Source organism: Scleropages formosus, chromosome 2, assembly GCF_900964775.1.
Source record: "Scleropages formosus chromosome 2, fSclFor1.1, whole genome shotgun sequence".
In the NCBI taxonomy this organism is placed as follows: Eukaryota; Metazoa; Chordata; class Actinopteri; order Osteoglossiformes; family Osteoglossidae; genus Scleropages; species Scleropages formosus.
In genome coordinates, this window is record NC_041807.1 from 36,162,029 (window position 1) to 36,183,296 (window position 21,268).

Sequence of the window (21,268 nt, forward strand, 5' to 3'; positions counted from 1 at the left end):
TTTATTTTGTGAGTTATTGTATTCTTAGCGGCTTACAAGTGCTGTATACAGATGACACATTTCTGGAAAAGTGTTACAGGAAGCAGTCTTTCTTGGGGTCTGATTCAGCCTGTTGATTAATGCCTTCCTAAGTCCCAGGTTAGTCATGTCAACTTTACCAGTCAAACCACATCAGTTACAAGCCCTGGTGTTATCTTATATTTGCATTTATTCAGCAACATACATGTCGGAGAAAATACAATGTGTGTATTACATCAGCAGAAAGAGAGACGTAGATGCAGACGCGTGATTATTATCCGTTATTCAACAATTACAATCATGAAAAGCTTGATTATAAATCTTGGAAAAGGATCTTCAATGCAGTCATCAAGTCTAGGTCACAAAATTTACATAATGAGTGAAAATGCAGACCATACTAAATCAAAACCACACCACTACACTTCTAAGATCATCAGTACCATGTTTCAAGAAATTACAGCAAGTTAATCTGGGGGAAAAAAAAAAAAAACTTGTCAGTTTTTTTTCTTTTTTTGTGCAGCTCTTCAACTTGTGAAGCTGGCAGTGAACTACTGAGATTTGTAAAATTTTAAGCCAGTGAAATACTTTGTTGTTAGTCTAAGTTCAGGTTTCAAGTCTGTTGTCATAGGTACAAGTACTGTGTACAAGGATCATGAAATTCTTCTTGAATGTTTCTCCACAGACTATGAACAAAAACAATAGAAATACTGCACATACTGTTTATGTACATGATTTGCACCCAAGGATTGCACTGCTATTTGAAAGTACAAAGTGAACTGATAAACTTAAGTAGTAATGAGCCCTAGCACTGGTTATTTTAGCTTTAACATATTTTCTAAAAAACAAAAAAAAAAAAAAGCAAGTAAAATCTATTTATACACATGTAACTGCCTCAACCCTACCTTGCATTATAGTTACTTTTCACAAATAATACACAGTATTGTCCAGAGGCAGCCGAACAGCCATAAAAGAATGTTGCATACCCTGTAGCGATTTGGAACTATGAATGGTTGACGTGTAAATAACGACTGATTTATCCTGTAAACATTTCCATTTTAAATTAAAATACCGGGCAAACATCCATTCTGTCTCTTTACTTTATCGAGCAGCACTTTGTCAATATAGCCTAATAAGCAAATTAGAGTTACGGACTGGCGTCCCGTCCTGGGTGTGTCCCCTTCCCCCTCTGGCCTTACGCCCTGTGTTGCCGGGTAGGCTCCGGTTCCCCGTGACCCCGTATGGGACGAGCGGTTCTGAAAATGTGTGTGTATGAAATACAATACTTCAACACGTCTTCAGTTTGAACATCCAATTATTTGCCTTCAACTGTAATTTCCAGGGATCAAGAAAGTTGTTCCTTAAGATTCTTTAAAATTGAGGCTTTAATGTGAAGTGCTATAGAATGCAGTATACCTCTACCTCCACAATATTGGCACTGGAAGTCTGTTCGTAACTTGAATTGTTCATAAGTCCAACCATTTTGTCATAATCAATAAAAGCAGCTAAAACCTTCTGTTTATTCACTGCTCAGTTTCTGTTTAAAATATTCTCTTTTTATCAACAGCTCATACAATGTAGAATTTCGGTGTTTCTCTATTGTGGAAACATAGGGCACTCTGTCATTAGTCCGTCATGGGATTTTCATTATTATTATCTTCAAGTAACCTCAAAATTGTAAAAACACACACACTCTCTCTCTCTGTCACTCTGTCACTCACACACTATGGGTGAACCTGAACAGAATGTCTTTGGAGTGTGGGAGGAAACCAGAGCACCCAGAGGAAACCCACACAGACATGGGGAGAACATGCAAACTCCACACTGACTGAGTGGGGATCAAACCCATGTTCTGTTGCACCACCCAGGTGATGTCAGACAGCAGCGCTACTCACTGTGGCACCGTGCCACCCATAAACAAAAAGTACACTGCAAGACTTTTAATGTTTGCATTGATTTCCAACAACTGTACATGCCATAAATACTGTTCAACACCCATGAGATGGGACTGGTCCTCCACAGCTCACTGAAGTTGTGTGACCCTAAAACAGTGCCTTCCAATTTCTATTTTATCTGAATGAGTTTTGCTGCCAACTAATGGCAGAAAAGAGTAATACAGGCCATTTCTGCTCCACAAAGGATAAATGTTAGAAAATAGAATGACGATGAAGAAGAAATTAAAAATTAAGTGGAAAATGTACATATGTATGTACGTTTGTAACTCATATTTTTGTAACATGAGGTATAAATGGAATGAGAAATGCTTCACAGGATCCTTAGTCACTTTCAGTTCAAAGACCAAAGGAAATGGGTGGAACAGTGAGTAGCGCTGCTTTTTCACACCAGCTGGGTGGTGTGAAAGGATGTGGGCTCAATCCTCACTCAGTTTGTGTGGAGTTTGCATGTTTCCTTTGGGTGCTCTGGTTTCCTCCCCCAGTCCAAAGACATGCTGTTCAGGTTCACCCATAGTGTGTGAGTGACAGAGAGAGTGTGTGTGTGTTCCACGATGTATAGATGAGTGACCCAATGAAAGTAGTGTATCTAGAGTGTAAGTCATCTTGGTGAATAAGGTGTGTGGGCTGATAGTAACACTACATAAAGTTCATTGGCAGTTGCTTTGGAGAAAAGTGTCTGCTAAATAAATGTTAAAAGAGCAATCTGTTTTTTGTACTGCTGTTCAGGGACTTTTAGAAAGAAGGGTTAGTTAGTAGGGTGAGTTAGTCTTTTGTAAGAAGTGAATAGAACTGTTGTCTCAAAGCACCCAGCTGGTGCAAGAAGATATGGGTACCAACCCTGCTCAACCTCTGCAGAGTTTGAATGTATTACCAGGGAAACCTTGGGTTTCCCTCAGGTACTCCTCTTTCCTCCCACAGTCCAAAGATTTGTGTTTCAAGTCAGTTCGTGGCACTAATGAAATGCCCTTGGAGTGTGTGTGCTAAATACACACACACATTTTCGGAACCGCTTGTCCCATACGGGGTCACGGGGAACCGGAGCCTACCCGGCAACACAGGGCGTAAGGGGAGGGGACACACCCAGGATAAGACGCCAGTCCGCCGCAAGGCACCCCAAGCGGGACTCAAACCCCAGACCCACTGGAGAGTAGGACCTGGTCCAACCCACTGCGCCACCACACCCCCGTGTGCTAAATATATACACACACACACACACACACACACACACACACACACACATTTTCAGAACCGCTTGTCCCAGATGGGGTCACGGGGAACCGGAGCCTAACCCGGCAACACAGGGCGTAAGGCCGGAGGGGGAAGGGGACACACCCAGGACGGGACGCCAGTCCGCCGCAAGGCACCCCAAGCGGGATTCGAACCCCAGACCCAGTGGAGAGCAGGACTGTGGTCCAACCCACTGCGCCACCGCACCCCCAATGTGTGCTAAATAAATAAATGTAAATTTACTACCACCTGCCGGCGGATTGAGGAAGTGCAACTAAAGTTTCATGACCGTTTTGAGGGGATTAGTCAGTTTCTTCAATTTTTGAAAAGATATGACTTAAGTTCATTACACTTTTCCACAATTGCTTAATGCAAGTCCTAAAACAAAGCTCACGTTTTCAAACCAACTAATGGAACCCACAAAACACAGCACATTTTATCCACAAAATACTCGAACACACTGAAAATACATCACAGCATGACCAAAAAAAAAATATTTAATCCACTCCAACACTGTAAAATACAACTATGATAATGCAGTTAGTATTTAAACTATTGGAAGCAAATAACTTAATGTCTTTTTTGGTATGACATTTTCGGCTGAATTAATGATTTCTGAATTATTTCACTAAATTCTTTCTGTAATTAGCAATTCCCGAAAAGGGAAGTTTTGTATGAGAGTGAAAACAGATGCCACACAAAATAATTACTGTAAACATGTTTTTTATGAGTTCCACATATATCACTATACTGTTTGCACAAAATTCAAAATTAAGTCAATTCAGCAGCAAAGTACAACAAAAGATATTTTAGCCCTATAAAATGTAACAGCAATACAAAAGAAAAATACAGGTTAAAAAATATTTGTATATGATTAGAGATATAAAGTATTTCACTCAGCATATATTTTTCTGACATATTCTCATGCTACGGATTTCAGTCTTGCCACATGTTCTTATCAGCATCACATTTTATGTGACCTTTTTCAATGCAGTGCAGGAAGAGGAGCTGCTCCCAGATATCAGATATCTACAAAACCTAATCATCCGCTACCCCCCAACCAGACTGGTAGGCGCCTCCACCTCTGCCCTTTTGTTGATCCCATGCAAAAAGGTCCAAAAGCAAAAGCATGGAGGTTCTCGGTTCTGGCACCATTGTGGTGGAACGACCTCCCCCTCTCACTCAGAACTGCTGAATCTCTGTCCACATTTAAAAAGGGTCTTAAAACTTACCTTTTCCATCCACACTCACTTCACCCATCATCTCTTAAGTTCATGTAAGGTGTAAGTGTTCATGCACTGTAACTTTGAGATCATACCTGTTTAACAACAGAAAAACCTTCACGCAGCTACTCGTGTAATGAAAATGTTCAAAAGAAAATTAGGAATGGGATTAGGAATTGTTCATATTCAGGTAAAGTTTTATGCACCTACTCGTGTGATGAACATTGGTTCATATGGTGGAAAGAAACAAACTGTACTTAAGAACCACTTGGTAGCATCTAAGTCTTTATTCCTGTTAATGTAATGAACACATTATGTTTTCTATGAGATGTACGTCGCTTTGGAGAAAAGTGTCTACTAAATGAGATGCATGGTGGTTAGAGCTCCTCCTTTAACATTTATTTAGCTTATGCTTTTTCCAAAGTGACTTATGATGTTAAGGTTATAATTACTTACCCATCTATACAGCTGCGTAATATTACTAGAGCAATTTAGGGTGAGTACCATACTCCAGGGTACTACAACTAGAGGTGGGGATTAAACCTGCAACCTTTCAAACCCAAGGCAGAAGCGCTAACCCCTACATTACCAGCTGTTCAATACTTTTGTGCCAGCAGGTTGTAGGTTCAAATCCCATTTCCCGCTGTAGTACCTGTGAGAGGTATGTACCAAATAGCTCCAGCAGAACTACAGAGCTGCATAAATGGGTAAGAAGTTGTAGGTAGCTTAATGTTGTAAGTTTCTTTGGAAGAAAGAATCAGCTAAATGAATAAATGTAAATGGTGGATCCACTCCTCTCAGTCTTCTGCGGTGATTCCCTCAAACACTAGGGCCAGCAAAAACATTATGAGGCCAGTGATGGCACTCATCCATGCAGAAAAAAAACTTCTGATCAAGTTCAGGAAGAGAGGATACAGTGGAAGGAAATGTGCTTCTGAAACAATCGCTGGAAGGAATTCCAGCATCACGCAGTCATACACTGAAACAAATCCCTTGATATGGCAATGTGTTGAAAACTAGCATGATCCCTGAAAACAACACAGCCAGAGGAGGACTGGTGTTAGATGGACCTACTTCTGGAACACCACCAGCTATACTCTCACAACACCTGGTGCAAGACGATGTGGGTTTGATGCCCATTTGGGCTGTGTGGAGTTTGCATGTTCTCCCCACGTGTTCGCCTGGGTTTCCTCTGGGTGCTCTGGTTGCCTCCTATGGTCCAAAGACATGTGTTTCAAGTGAATTTGTGACTCTAAAAATGCCCATAGCATGTTTGTGTGTAAGCAAGAGCATGTTGCTCTTGATGTATAGATGAGTGAAAGTTCTAAAAATGTACACAATATTTTGATCATTGTATTTAAGCAGCAGAGAAAAACTGTATTACACCTAAATTATTAAAATCTTTTTCCCGTGCAAAATTTAACAAATTCAGTTCTGAAATTGAACACAGTTCAATAAATTACATTTACTTTTATTTATTTATCAGACGCTTTTCTCCAAAGCGACTTCAAATGAACTCTATGTAGTGTTACTATCAGCCCACACACCTTATTCACCGTGGTGACTTACACTGCTAGATACACTACTTAAACTGGGTCACTCATCCATTCATCAGTGGAACACACTATCTATGTCACTCACACACTATGGGGGAACTTGAACAGCACGTCTTTGCACTTTTTTCCTCTAAATTATCCGCTAGAGGCAACCAAAGCGGCAAAATTGTCCATACAGGGTAAGAATGTTGTGTATTATTGACAACACAGCAGGTAGTTATAGGTGCCTCCTTGCAATTGAGTGTGCAAATTGCATTTATTAATTTAGCTGATGCTTTTCTCCAAAGCAGCTTACAACTATTTACCCATTTATACAGCTAGGTAACATTACCGGAGTGATCTAGGGTACACAGCTTGCTTAAGGGTACTGCAGCTGGAGGTGGGAATCAAACCTGTGACCTTTGGGTCCAAAGGAAGCAGTTCTAATCATACACTTTCAACTGTCCCACAAACCACACCCTGCTTGCAGTACCTTTGATCAGGGTATTTATCTCTCTTTGAAAAAAGTTTGCCAGTCTATAAATGGGTAAATAATTGTAAGTGGTTTAACACTGTGTTCCTGAGGAGAACAGCTATGACATGCAATACTGAATGTAAAAGTAATGTCCACATGTCCTGGCCTAACAGGACCCCCAGCGTTTAAGCAACCTTACCCCCTCCCCCCCCCCCCCCCCAAAAAAAAAAAAAAAAAAAAAAAGTGTAATAACAGTTAGGTCCTGTTGCTGATATTTTTGGTTTCCCAGTAGCTGAGAAGTTGTTTTTCCTTCTACACAGTTCTTGTAAGAGCCGCCCTCGGGCCCGTATCACCATCAACATTCCACTTCAGCGCTCCGGGAGCGCAGAGTCAACGATTACCGCATTATACAGCATAGAGGCGCATAAGAAAAAAAAAAAATCACCATGTTTACCGCGCGGGGTTTTGGGGGAGGGTGGATCTGCGAAGCAGTGAACATTTTTGGATCATCTGAGGAAACTCCGCGAAAGCAAACTGAGTGCCACTGCCTAAGGGATGTCCTGACAATTAAAAAAAAAAAATGTCTGATGAATTATCATGTGCGTGCGTGAATTATCATCATCTGTTGAGTAGAAATTTAAGTGCTCCTGCGTGCCGAGGCCGTTATATTACGACTGGAGTGGTGACTTTGAAGCGCGAAAAAAAAAAAGTTGGGTCACCGGCGAAAGCGAAAGCTCGTGAAGGCTCGTGACAGCTCCGCTCTCCTTGGTCGCGGGACTAGAAGATGACCTGGCCTTTCGGACATGCACCTGCACCTCTTCAGAACGGAGAATTTTTCCATTTTCTCTACCATTGTGCTGGACCGTTTCAGCAACGCAAAAAACAGAGTTCACGCACGAAACCATTGTTTAAACAACATTTCAATTTGCAAAGTAAGTCTGTTTATTACAAAATAATGATTCTATTTATCACCGAATGCTTTGAGAATAAGTGTGTCGGAAATGTGCATGCCAATAAAATCACACTGAATTGAAATATAGAATTAAAAAGTTGCAGAAATGAAATATTTTTGGTAATGCAAGAGAAACTAAGGGAAACAGATAATTTAAGCAATGTAAAAGTATGAACAGAGTTTATTTCAGTGGTACAAGCATATCGACATATTAACAGCCACACTTCACAGTCAATTCGTCTTTTTTCTGTCACGTTTTTACGGTATGAGTATAATTTTAAAAGAAAAATTCTAATTTTTTACTTCAGGAAATTTGTCAGATAGCTTGTTTTCCAGATGACCCTGAAATGTTTCATTTCGAGCTTTTCAACAATTCTTTAAGGAAAAAAAGGATTTTGCCTCATTTAGTGAGTACAGTTACGGTTACTTAATGCAAAAATGAAGTGGAGCACAGTTGTGAATATAAGCCTGCCTGGAGTATATTCTTACACGGACCCTTCTGTACAGCTGTTTTGTGTTTTATATACATCCGAAATATGTATTGGTGTGTGCGCGGGGGCGCCTGTGACGTCACTCACTCAGTTCGCCTTTGCTTTCAGTTATTGCGAAAGATCGGGGCGCTCGAGGAAGGGGGCGGATACGGTGAGCGCCGAGCGGCGCCAGCCTATGGTGTCCAAGAGCGCGCGGTAAAATAAAGGAACGGTGGAGCGCGAGCAGCCGCTGACAGCGACATTCCGTTGGGGGACGCGCTGAACGCGACTGGGACGCGTCACCGAGCGGTAAACATGTCCGGGACGGTTGTGTGTCTCCTGCTCGGGGCGGCGCTGCGTCTGATTGACACTGAGGTGCGTTTTACTATTATGTTTTATCATGTCATTATTATTATTATTATTATTATTATTATTATTGCTACTGAATTTCTTTTCACGTTAACTTATTGGTTGCCGAAAGAAAGATCCAGCGCGGACGCGTTTGTGTTCACTTCACTTGGCTTTTAGGGTGAGCGAGATTTCCTTGTTCGGGGACGGAGTGTGAACACACTGATTTACCAGTTTGCGCACTTGTTGACTTGCGCGCATTTGGCACCGGGAGTCTTCCTGGTACCTGTCCTGGGGAGGTTGGGGGGGGGCAGGAATCGCAGATTCCAAAAAAAAAAAAAGTATTATTATTATTTGTGTCATTTCCAATAAGTTAATTGACTCGCCCAGGTGTTAAAACCCCGCAGCCTGCCACCAGGTGCCACGCCGTGCAAATTATTAAAGTTATAAAAGTGAAGATCATGGTAAACTATGGTGTTTCTTCTTGAATTCTTTTGAAAACCAAGAAATCACCTGCAAAACTAGTCTGTTGCCCGATATAATTAATACCGCGCTGAGCAAGGAAATTTTGTGGTTAAGTGACATACAACACAATGCTGAGGTAAGGGAAAAGGAAATAAGATAAGGGCTCTTACTTATCTCTTTGAAATACAACTAAACTTGTGGCTGAGCTTGTTGTCATGATATTATCAATACTGAGCTGGTGTTCAAAATAATACTGGGATTTATTAAATTGCCCCATATTTGCTAGTAGATTAATTTAGGACCCTCTACCTCAAAATTAAATCCCATTTTACAGAACAAAATTCAGTCATATGACTTAAATGCAAAAATGCTGTTCCTCCCAGAGTTGTGTTATAGAAAAAGTCCTTGTTCCTACTTCTCACGTTCGTGTTTAAATGTTCGCCACATGACGCCTTTGAGTGCGGTGCTTTGGGACAGCGTTGTAACACTGGCGCTGTGATGTCCGGTAAGGCCTCTGTCCCTTTCGCTGACTGCAGGCCGACATGCGTTATAGTTTCTCGCGGCAGTCGAGACAATATGTGCACTCTACTGTGAGAATAAGGAAGTTATTTCATTGAGAGACCAATGACACCAGCAAGTGTGACAAATGTGGTCTGATGCGGGGCGTATTCCAACCTTACACCACACGGTGCTGACGATAATGGGAGGGATTATATGTAGGTGTATCGTAAGAGAGGAGGATCATCTTAAAAATATTGCAATGCACATGTCTGTGCACGTCTGCCATCCTTGAGAAATCATTGCAGGACAAAAAATAACATTGACATTTTTAGATTTTTATACACTGGGCGGTACTTTAAGTCATGTCGCGGGGGCCCTCGGAGCTTTGCTGAGAGACCATTTCCTGTTGACGGCTTTGGGCTCGGGCAGCTGGGGTTTGGTATTATTAACTATTTACAGCATGTGGATTCCTAACAGTCCACGACAAGCTCCTTGCACCGACCGCAGGGTCAACTGTTATTTGTTCTGAGCCCCAGCTTGGTTTTACTGACAAGCCTCCCCAGGGCAGTGACTATAAGCGTATTCGTGAGTGTGTGAGACACTGAATTCATAAGTGTATTCATTTATCTGACACCTTTGCCGCACATGACTCACAAAGTAAGGCTTGAACACTAAACTAGTTACAGTAATCTGCTCATTTTCACTGGAACAGCTCAAGGTCAGGACCTTACTCAAGGGTAGTACAGGAGGGGTCCAGCCCAGGTCCTGTTGCTGCAAAGCAACAACTTCAACCACTATAATACCTGCTTTTACTGTATAAACCTTGATAGCTCTTGTTGAATTGATTACATTTATATATTTAGCAGATGCTTTTTGTCCAAAGCGACTTCCAATGAACTCTATGTAGTGTTATCGGCCCACATATCTTATTCACCAAGGTAACTTACACTGCTAGATACACTACTTACACTGGGTCACTCATCCATACATGAGTGGAACACTAATTAGTAAATTACTCCAAAACTGTTGTGATGTACTACACCGCTGGGGTTATACTGCAACGTGATGTTAACTGTGGCTGTTGGTTCGTTCTGAAATGTGGCATGTCATTTTAAAAGTGTGTAAATAGGGGACGTGGAGGGGTACGTACATCACTCTGGTTTAAACCATGTCTGCACTTGTTCTCTTTTCACGCTACCATGGTTGACATTTGATGCAGGGATCCGCCTTGAAAATGCTTAACGCTTCCTCAGAAAGGGGACCGGGGTTGCCTCTTTCGGATTTCTCACGTTTTTTTTTTTTTTTTCTATGTAAAAAATTGCATAAATACCTAAGTTGAGCAAGATCCAGCTCCCATGACTGCTGCTGTTGATACCATAACCGAAACATTGTGCCAAACTCCATATAATGAAAGAACACTCTCCGTTGTGTTCTTCAGGCCTCCAGTTTGCCTTCTGCTCCCAGTCCTTCTGGCCAATGCGAGGACACCACCAGATATCTAGAGAAAGAACTAAATCTCTGCTGTACACTCTGTAAACCAGGTAGGTTTACACTGTTTTCAACTCTTCTCCCCTTGACAGGGTTGGGTAGCTTAAAAAGAGTTTGGGGATAAATTACAGATGCATATTTCTGAAGGTAACACTTGTGTGTATGACAAAAATAAATATCACCGGAGAGCAGGTTTATTTTACATATGATGCTTCAGCCAGTAAAACCACATTATATATTTCGCACATATCATAAATCCAGTGACACAACCCTTTGACCAATATAATCCTTAGACGGGGTTTCAGTCCTTACTGCAATATTCTTCCATCAGCAGTATGTCCTTGAAAATGTTTTTCCTTCCATTTATTCAGCATCAAAGAAATTCATAATTTGCCAATAAACAGTTGGTTGGAAAGCCATTAGTAAATGCTTAGCTAACATTTACATTTATTTATTTAGCAGAAGCTTTTCAACAAACCGACTTCCAATGAACTCTGTGTAGTGTTATCAGCCCACACACCTTATTCACCGAGGTAGGGAAGTCTGTGTACTAACGGTAGTGTAGTGGTAAAAGTTCTTGCCTAGCAGTGCAACCAAGTCCCTGCTCATAGTCTAGTACCCCTGATTAAGGTACTTATGCTGAACTGATGCAGTAAAAGTTACCCATCTATAAATGGGTAAGTCATTGTATGCTGGTCAGTGTACAAACTTAACATTGTACCTTGGAGAAAGATTTCAGGCATATGAAAAAATAAGAACATTGATGTTAATGCTGTATCTGATATATAAATTAAAGCTACACAGCCTCTTCTAAAATGTTTCTGTTATAAAGCAATCTAGGGACAGGTTATGACCCGGAGCAGCTGAAATGAGTATGTCTGGTTAGCTGCTAATCCGTTAAGTTTCCCTGAAGTGTGTGCATCTTCCCAGAACTGACAGGCTAGCAGAGAACCAGGCATCATAAGATCATAAAAGCTTCTCTGAAACGAGTGAAGCATGTTTGCATGACCTTAACCCTGAACAGCACTTTTTGTATCGACTGCCGGCGTGCAATCGTGCATCTTTCAGTAAATTGGCCGTTACCGTGAGCCGACGTGCGTCATAGTTGAGGAGCAGCCTCTGCATCAAATGTTGCATTGTGCTTGCCCTTCCTGTGCAGTGACGCCAGAGCCGCTGTGCTGGTTTTGCACAGGAACCCACAGCGTATGGGAATCCCATCCATTTGCCCAACAAAGCGGTTTTGTGTGACAAGTTGTGGATTACAGGGTGTAGTCATTCTTCCTTCTCAAAGCTTTACTGCCAGCGCAGCAGCATCCTCACCTTTACTTCCGCTGACTACAGTCTTATTCTTTGTGTGAGGCGTAAAACACAAAATTCTCAAAGGTCACCAGAATGAAGGTTCTCTTCAACCACAATTTTGCCTTTTTTTTTGTTTTTTCAAAGAGTGCATTGAATCTGTGCTGGGCAATCTTGTGGCACAAGGCCATTGGCCAAAAGTCCTCATGCTACAATAGTTTAAAATATAATATTCTAGCAGGGAAACAGACTGGTTAACACCGGTGCCTTAAAACTCCTGGGCTGTGGGTTCAGACTTTGACCTGAATCCAGCTCAGTGTGGAATTTGCATGTTCTTCCCATGTTCCCCATGTGTTTCCTCCAGCAGCACCCAAGGTGATCTGGTCGCTGTATAAATAGGTGAATGATTTGAGGCACAGGTCTCCATTGCATAATGATATTACAAAAACACCCCTGCACATGCCTAGGGGAGCAAACATCTCTGCAAATGTTGTTTCCTTCTCCTCTGCATCTTGTGTGATTCGTAGGCATGTGTGAACTCCAAAGCATCTCTGGGAAATATTAAGACTCTTTCTACCGTACTACGAAACCACTGTCTAACGTAATAAAAAAACCCTGAAGCAAAAGAGTATGTGTCAAAGGATGTTAAAAAGCAAAAAGGCAAAGGAAAACCTTCCCCATCGGTTTTAAACTTAAGGTGATAAAACATGTAGAAATGCCTTGAAAGACTGTATCATTACAAATTGCTTTGTGTGTTTTATTTCAGTAATTTATTGCAAACTGATATGTTATGGATGTCTCAGGAGAGAGGGGGTGCAAAATTTAATATTGCATGAATTAGTTAATTGACAGCTGGTAGCCTAGTAGTTAGAGCTGCTGCCTTTGCACTTAAAGGTTGCCGGTTTCAATTCCTGGCAGTAGTACCCATGAGCGAGGTATCCATCCATCCATCTTCCATCCCGCTTATCCTAATAGGGTCGCGGTACTTATGCTGAATTACCACACAATATAAATGAGTAAATATCTGTAAGTACCTTAACATTGTAAGTTGCTTTGGGGAAAAGCATCAGCTAAATGAGTAAATGTAATTGGATTAATAGCCTTGTTAGGTAGTGTTCCGTTAATGTTATTTTTTAATTCTCATCAAGCAACAGTTACGGTGGCCCATCACAGGAGAAGAGTAATAATATTATAGCATAATAATAGTATACAGGAAGAATGGTAATATGGTAAATTAGGGGGGAAAGCAATGGGAAAAGGGAGTATGAAAATGTATGTAAGTATCTTTAAACACGGGTCTTAAGCCTGGACTTAAAGGTGTCCGGATTAGTTGTGATATTTTATTATTTTAAATTAGTTTTTTTCAGAGTTTATAGTATAAGGCTGGATTGTGACATGTTCAATGGAAAAAATGTGCACCTTTTATTCATCAGAAACAAATGATTTATTCCTCCCATCTCAGTTAACACTAATTTATGAGTTAATGAGAATTCTTGACTGCAGATTTCCAAGAATGAATTACAGTCTTTATGTGAGGGAAGCGTCGTTTTTAGTGCACTCTGTCTAGCTTGGCATGTCGGAGAAAGGTGTCCGAAAAGTAGCAGCTGGCAATAAGTGTGTGGTGTTTAGGAGAGAACCATTTGCTGATTGAATAAGCATAAATGTCTATGAATTCTGCAATATCTGGTGTGCAACCTTGTGATGATTCTGTAACATCCATACAGGGATGCGCCTGAAGGTAAAGTGCAGCTCCACCTCAGACACTGTCTGCGAGCCATGCCCACATGGCAGTTACATTGAGCAGATGAACTACTTTCCCAGATGCTTCCGGTGCTCACAGTGCAAAATCGGTGAGTGTCCTGGGCCTTTATTGCACGTGATGGGTGCTTTTGATGCTCATCTCTTTCTTTGTTTTGCTCAGGAACTTAGGATGTTCTTTTCGCAGCCTGCATGTAAGCAGTTAAACTTAGTGTTGTATGTGAAGTAGATTGCAGTATTTTTGTGTACATGTCCTTGTGTCCACGTGCTGAAGAGCATACAGCGAAAAGTATGAGTCCACTGGCAGGAAGCCTGTTCTGGATCACATTCGACGCTGAGTCAACTAGTTAGGTCAGCAAATGAAGCATCGTGTCCTCCCAGCTCCTCCCGAAGATGCAGGACACACGTGGGTCACTTTGTTTTCACCCTTCTGCGCAGTCTGTCCCGCAGAAGTGGTCCAGGTAGCCCAGGTGGACTCGCATATTCGGCTGGCGCTCCAGATGTCAGTCACCCCCCCGAAGGCCAATGGCTTGCAATGTTCTTGTCTGTGCAGATAGGGGCTTGCAGTACCTGCAGAAGTGCAACAGCTCAACTCCATCTACGTGCATGTGCCAGGAGGGGATGTTCTGCATATTCAGAGGTCCCAGCAGCGACTGCAAAGAGTGCAAGCCGTTCACCCGCTGCCCTCCCGGCCACGGAGTCTCCCGGACAGGTGCGCTGGAAACAAACTTTGATTGAAAGTACAAACTGCAGCGTCTTTTTATATTAAATCTTACACTCGTCATTACGTGGTGTAGAATGTCATTCTCATATTTTTTGCTCCTGTGTGTTTTCTGATTCCAATGAAAGTAGAGTCAAGCCAAGGGTATGTGTCCGTGTGTGTTTGTCCAAGACAGTGATGACTATCATCATGTCATGTTGCAGGGATGGAGAATTCGGATGTAAAATGCTCTCCCTGCCCCGAGGGAACGTTCTCTGAAAAATCCTCCTACACTGAGAAATGCCAGCGTCACACGGAGTGAGTGGCCAGTACACACACACACACACACACACACACACACACACACACACCTATATCCATATGCACATTTGGCAGATACACAAAAATGCAAAAAGCACGGAAAAAGATATCCACACTTTTCCGTGTCTCATGTTGGGACTCCTTGACTGTTATGTGAAATAAACTGATGCAAAACTTGAAAACATATGAGAGTTTATTAGCAAAATGTTTCGGTACCTATAATAATCTCACAGATTTTTTTTTCTTGAAAATGTCTCCGGTTTTGCAAGTCTTGAAATTGTTTGGAGAAAAGTTTTGGGAAAAAAATTATTATTATTATTATAATAATAATAATAATACATTTTCAGTTATTTGAGCAAAAAAAATCAGCATTTATTTCTCTGTACATGAGAAACAAATAAATGTTGAACTTTTTACAAACTGTTCCTGTTTCCATACGTGTATCTATGTTCCATTAGTACTTGCCACCGCAATCAGGGTTTGAGGACCTGCTCTTTTACCAGGGCTATAAGCTCATGTTCCTTTTGGCTGGGCAAGACTCTGACCAGTTTAGTGTCATTTTTCATCCACTGTCCCCCAGCTGTGAATCCCAAGGAAGGAGCGTCCTTTCGCCTGGAGACGCTACGTCAGATGCCAAATGCGGAGCTGTGGTGAGGCCAACCTTGACCTCTGACCCCAGGACCACATCCACCACCCAAACAGTGTCCACTGGGAGCACTGGGAGATCCACTGTCAGCTCCACTGTCGGCTCCATTGTCAGCTCCACTGGCTTCCTCGTACCCAGAGTGCGTGGGACAGAACCCCAGGACCGCAAATGGATTATGGGTAAGGCAGCTGAAACCCTCTCAGTAAACTACTCATACTGAAGGTTTTATACCTAACAGGTCATGTTAATAGGAAGTGTCATGAAAAGTGGAAGTAAGAGCACTGACTGGAGGGACATGGCTGTGCAGGGGGGTCACTGAGAGTGTAGGGGTTACAGCTGCTGCCTTTCAATCTAAAGGTTACTGGTTCGATTCCCCCAAAATGCTGTAGTACCCTTGAGCAAGGTACTTACCTTGGAAGTGTTCCAGTAGAATTACCCAGCTCATTAAATTGTAGGAAGCTCAATCTTTTGTAAGTCACTTGAGAAAAGTGTTGAATGAATGCAACTGTGGCAAAACACAGATATTCTGCTGTGGGGGAAGTGGGTGGTGTGCAGATTAGATCTGTACCCTTATAGCCTGTAAGTCCTTAGTGTGAAACCCCCCTCTTGCTGTACTGCTCTAGATCAAAGCCCTTAACTTGAACTGCTGCGGTGAAAGTTGTCCAGCCCTATAAAATGGTAAAGCAATTTAAGTAGCTTGGTACAGAAACCTAGCATGGTAGCCTGAAATGGAGAAAAGCAGGAGCTAAATAAAGGGTCATAATATTAAACTGATGCTTCAGTTGTGGGCAGAAGTTTTGGCACCCCTGTCTTGAACCGAAGTCTAACAAGTAAGTTAAGTTCTGACCCCTCGCAAAAAAACAATGCACTATTGAATGCGCTTGGAAGGGTATGCAAACTTTTGCACAAGCCATATTGTATGTTTTATTTTTCTCTCAATTTGTTAAATTCAGCAAATAAGCAGTGATTGTGCATTAGAATGTGCAGAAATATATCATGTTTACATTTGTTCCCTGCAGAGGTTGGGTCAACTTCTCACAAAATTGACTAAAACGTTTCATTGGACTAGGGGTGCTTAAACTTTTGCAAACAACTCTACAATTATTTATATTGCACGGTTATATGATGGCGTTAATAATGATTTTTCATTTTTGTCCAAGGATTTGATGGCTTTACTACTTTTCTGTTTTTTGCTAAATATATAGAACAGCACAGGCCCAGTGGTGGGAAGTGAAACAGTTTCTTCTCTTCCTCTTCCTTATTCTCCCTGTTGCCATGACAACTGAGTTCTTTGTGTTTCTGCAGTGTGCGGAGTTTCGGTGGCAGCCGCCGCTGTCGTCCTCCTTTCCGTTGCGTGGATGCTGAGCAGGAAGAGAGGTACGGTCTGAAAAGTTGTCTTCAAGCAGACTGTCGCACGGCAAGATGCGCACGCTTCTCGCAGCTTGCAGAAGTTGGCGGTGCCTGGGCGTTATTTACGCAGCCAGCTGACTCAGCGCTTGAGCAATTCTCGAGGCGCTTCGCACAATGGGAAAATGTCACGCATTTCGTACGTTCCTTTAATGTAACTTTCGATTTCCCTCTTTCTTTTTATAGCTCTTGGAAGGGCAGCCAGTCAGGTGAGTTTCACGCTGCTCTGGCGTTAATCCAGATTTGTGGTCTAACTAAGGCTGAGAAATGAAGACATATGGGGTAGTGGTTGGTGCTATCGGATCCCGGTCGAAGGACCTGGGTTCAAATCTCACTGCTGCTGTAGGACCCTGGGTCAAAATACTCAGCTGATGCAACAAAAATTACCATACTGTATAAATGAGTAAATCATTGTAAGGGTAGATCATTGTACATACTCTGAAGTAATACAGTGAAATTTAAGATTTTGAGCAATGATGGGAGAGCACACTTCAAGCTTACCGAAAGACTGTTTCTCGGGACGGATGCATTTTGGCGGGAAAGCCTTACATTCACATTTACATTTATTCGTTTAGGGGGGTGCAGTGGCGCAGTGGGTTGGACCGGGTCCTGCTTTCCAGTGGGTCTGGGGTTTGAATCCCTCTTGGGGTGCCTTGCGACGAACTGGCCTCCTGCCCTGGGTGTGTCCCCTCCGCCCTGTGTTGCCGGGCCGGGCTCCGGCTCGCCGCGACCGCGTACGGCACAAGCGGTTTCAGATAATGTGTGTGTGTGTGTGTGTGTTTATTCATTAGCAGACGCTTTTCTCCAAAGCGACGTACATCTCATAGAAAATACAATTTGTTCATTACATTAACAGAAAGAGAGACATCGATTCAACGAGTTTGTTACTTTCCAACATATGAACCAATGTTCATCACACGAGTAGCTGCATAAAACTTTATCCGAATATCCACGATTCCTGATCACCCTCCTAGTAATTTTTTTTTTTCTTTTCTGATACATATAAACATTTACGTACATTACAGGAGTAGCTGTGTAAAGGTTTATCATGAGATCATGGGCGAAGTGAGTCTGGAAGAGGTCAGTTTTGAGACCCTTTTTAAATGTGGACAGGGATTCGGCAGTTCTGAGTGAGAGGGGGAGATCGTTCCGCCAGGACGGAGCCAGAACCAAGAACCTTCGTGCTTTACGCTTCGTGCGTGGGACCACCGAGCAGGCAGATGTGGAAGAACATAGCGGTCTGGTTGAGGCGTTGAGCGAATGATCAAGCCTTGTAGCCTTCTTCAGCATACCCATTTGTAACAAAAGGAATGCATATATTGTATGTACTTCTAAAGTCAATAAAATGGGCATCAGACTCAATGACCCTACAAATATACAGTACAGCAGTGAAATGCAAACTGAAAAAATAAACTTTCAATACATCACGCTAAATAAAGAACCGGTGAGTTGGGAATCAGAAAAAGACGGACGCTTTGCGTGTAAGAAGTCGGCCGCTGCAAATATGAGGACATAAACACGGTGTACGTTGAGGGACGGCTTTCCGAAACAAGCCCATCCCGGAAAATAAAGCCTGGCGGTAAGCTTGGAAGTGTGTTACTACAAATTGAGCGCGTCTTTTTGTTTTTACTGTGCAATTTACCCACATGTGTGAATGAGTAAATTATTGTAATCTGCTTAGCGCAGAAACTTCAGTTGATTTCGGCAGCAAAGGACCCCAGATGTGAGAGTGGTTCTGACTGGACCGAAGCCACTTTTGATCCTTTCTCAGCTGTATGTTTTCCCCTCCCCATCAGTCCCCTGCTTGCAAGAAAAAAGCCTTGGATCTGCAGGACGGTCGTCCCGCCGGCATTGGCAGCCGGCTGCTGGAGCGTACGCGACCGGGCGGCTCCGTGGCGGGACAGGCGCTGTCGCCGTGCCAGGAGGACAGCCTCTGGGGGCTGCTGCTTCCCAGGGAGAAGGACCCCAAGGAGAGGCACGTGTCAGCGAGCGAGGGCCAGAAGGCGGCCCGCTGAAAGGGTCCGCGGCTGCCAGTTTTCTAGGGGTTACGCACCGTGAGCCAACGGAGAAGTGGTCTGGAGGAGTTGTTTGGAGGGGAGCGGCCTTGGTGGACACATGGTCCTACGAATGGCTCAGATCCGTTGACTGGAACCGGACCCTCTGTCCATGTTGCCCCTAAACACACGCCGGAGAGCGTGTCCATGTGCTACGTTTTCTGGAGATGGGAGGCAAAGGAACACTTTGTACTGCCTGCGGTCCAGGACCTTGACCAAACGGTGCTTTTTTTAATCCTCAGTCAAAGGAGAAAACATATCTGACCGCTGTTTTCGTAGTTTGGTTTATTATGTCTGTGATTGCTGTCTTTAAATTGGTGTTAAATGTGCAGAAAAGAAAGAAATTATAGATTTTTTCAAGTGCCGAAACCAAGAATTTTTGTTTATGCTTTGGGGTACATTTTTGAGTCATTTGGAAAGTGTGCGTCTTTGCTGTTCACCGGCAAGTCGTTTGTAGTGAATAATGAACTATATAGTCTATATCGATTGCTGTAATTTCATCATTTCTCTTCTGTTAGTATTACCACACCTGGGGGGGGGCATCACTACTGCAAAGAATTTATATGTGTTAATGTGATATAAGCCTTTTATTTTTAACTTTGCACTGTCTCAGAAGCCATGTTCTATACGTTTCCATATTTTTTGTAAATAAATGTAAATAAAATGTTATGAACAATTAATGATTTTTCAATTTTGATTTGAATTTTGAATGGTTTTTTTTTATGCTTCTGAAGGGGTTTTAGCTTTATGGATAAATCAGTCACTTTTGAAAAAAATTGCTATTATTATTATTATTATTATTATTATTATTATTATTTAGTAAAAATATTTATTCTTGTGGGGTGTGGTGGTGCAGTGGGTTGGACCACAGTCCTGCTCTCTGGTGGGTCTGGGGTTTGAGTCCTGCTTGGGGTGCCTTCTGATGGACTGGTGTCCTGTCCTGGGTGTGTCCCCTCCCCCTCTGGCATTATGTCCTGTGTTACTGGGTAGGCTCTGCGACCCCGTATGGGACAAGAGGTTCTGAAAATGTGTGTGTGTGTGTTGCACTATGTATTCTAACAGTTCAATAGTGTCACCTAGTGGTCATAAAACAGTTTTGCTACTTACAGTTAAAAGGTGTTCGGAGAGAGATTTACAGGAATACATCTTCAAGTTCAATGCCAGTAATAAAACTTATTTTAAAAAGGGAGGTGGGGTGTGGTGGCATGACAAGTTCAGCCAGCGCCTGCTGTGTGGTGGGTCTGGGGTTCGAGTCCTGCTTGGGGTGCCTTGTGGTGGGCTGGCGTCCTGTCTTGGGTGTGTCCCCCTTTGGTCTTGCGCCCTGTGTTGCCAGGTTAGTCTCCACCTTGCCACTATCCGAGCGGTTGTTGACAATGGATGAATTTTAAAAAGGTAACTCTATCCAAGGGCGGCACACTGATATGGTGGGTACTACTGCAGCCTCCCAGTGACTGAGCTGTTCTGGCATAGGTTTGAATCCAGCTCAGGTTATGTGGAGTTTGTGTAGGTTTCCTGCAGATGCTCTGGTTTCCTCTCACTGTGCAAAGACATGCAGTTCAGGTGTACTTTGCCATGATAAACTGACTCGAGTTTGTGTGTGTGCGTGGCTGCCCTGCCTGCGATGGACTGGTGACCCATCGAGGGTGTGTACCCCCCACAGCCTTGCACCCAGTGATTCCAGGATAGGCTCTGGACCACTGCAACTTTGACCAGGACAAGTGGTTAGTGAGAGTGAACGAATGGACGACATCCAAATCATTTCTCACATATGGCGGAAAATGAGAGAGCAAGAAATTTTGAAGGAATATGTAATTAATGTTCATGTACAAAAACACAGTTTTTATTCTCCTATTTTTGTAGAAAATTTTTTAAAAAGAAAATTATTTTCCATTTCTGATTCCTAACTCACCAGACATTATTTTTCAAAAGTATGTTTCAAGCATTATACACGTCTATACAGCTTAGTTGCCACCAGGCAGATTCCAACGTCTTGTTTTAATACACACACACACACACACACACACACACACACACACACACACACAGGGCCGTCTCAGCGGAGGGACAACTTTGAAACCAGATTGATATCCATCTAGGAGATGGGTCTGGGTGAGGAAACCAGAGAGCTGATCACAGTCCGCTCTAGAGTTTTAGACAGGAAGGAGAGGAGGGAGACCGATCTGTAGTTTTGGACCAAATTGGGATCCAGGGAGGGTTTCTTTAACAGAGGTGAAATGAGAGTGGTTTTGAAGACAGCTGGGAAACAGCCAGAGGAGAGCGAGGAGTTATGATCTTAGAGATGAAGGTGGGAAATGTTCTGCAGGAGTGACGATGGGATCGGATCAAGCGAGCAGGTGGTGGCTCTGTACGATATCAGGTGAGGTGTTTTGTTCCTTTCCACTGTGGCCAGTTGACTTACTTATTTTCTCTTA

General features: G+C 42.7%; 1 protein-coding gene across 3 annotated transcripts; it reads left to right on the forward strand.

Moving 5' to 3' along the window:
- The first annotated feature begins 7,157 nt into the window (after positions 1–7,157).
- Positions 7,158–19,435, forward strand: LOC108924936 (tumor necrosis factor receptor superfamily member 1B-like). Of its 3 annotated transcripts, XM_018736607.2 has the most exons (10): positions 7,290–7,362; positions 7,982–8,227; positions 10,605–10,707; positions 13,675–13,800; positions 14,262–14,420; positions 14,633–14,726; positions 15,310–15,554; positions 16,681–16,752; positions 16,969–16,991; positions 18,579–19,435. In XM_018736607.2, the coding sequence occupies exons 2-10, from the start codon at positions 8,168–8,170 to the stop codon at positions 18,795–18,797; spliced, it is 1,101 nt and encodes a 366-aa protein (XP_018592123.2). In that variant the 5' UTR covers positions 7,290–7,362; positions 7,982–8,167; the 3' UTR covers positions 18,798–19,435. The 3 variants fall into 3 exon arrangements, with proteins under 3 accessions (XP_018592122.2, XP_018592124.1, XP_018592123.2); XM_018736606.2 differs by lacking the exon at positions 7,982–8,227 and having other exon boundaries at positions 7,158–7,362; XM_018736608.1 differs by lacking the exons at positions 7,982–8,227; positions 16,969–16,991; positions 18,579–19,435 and having other exon boundaries at positions 7,158–7,362; positions 16,681–16,935.
- Positions 19,436–21,268: the final 1,833 nt, after the last annotated feature.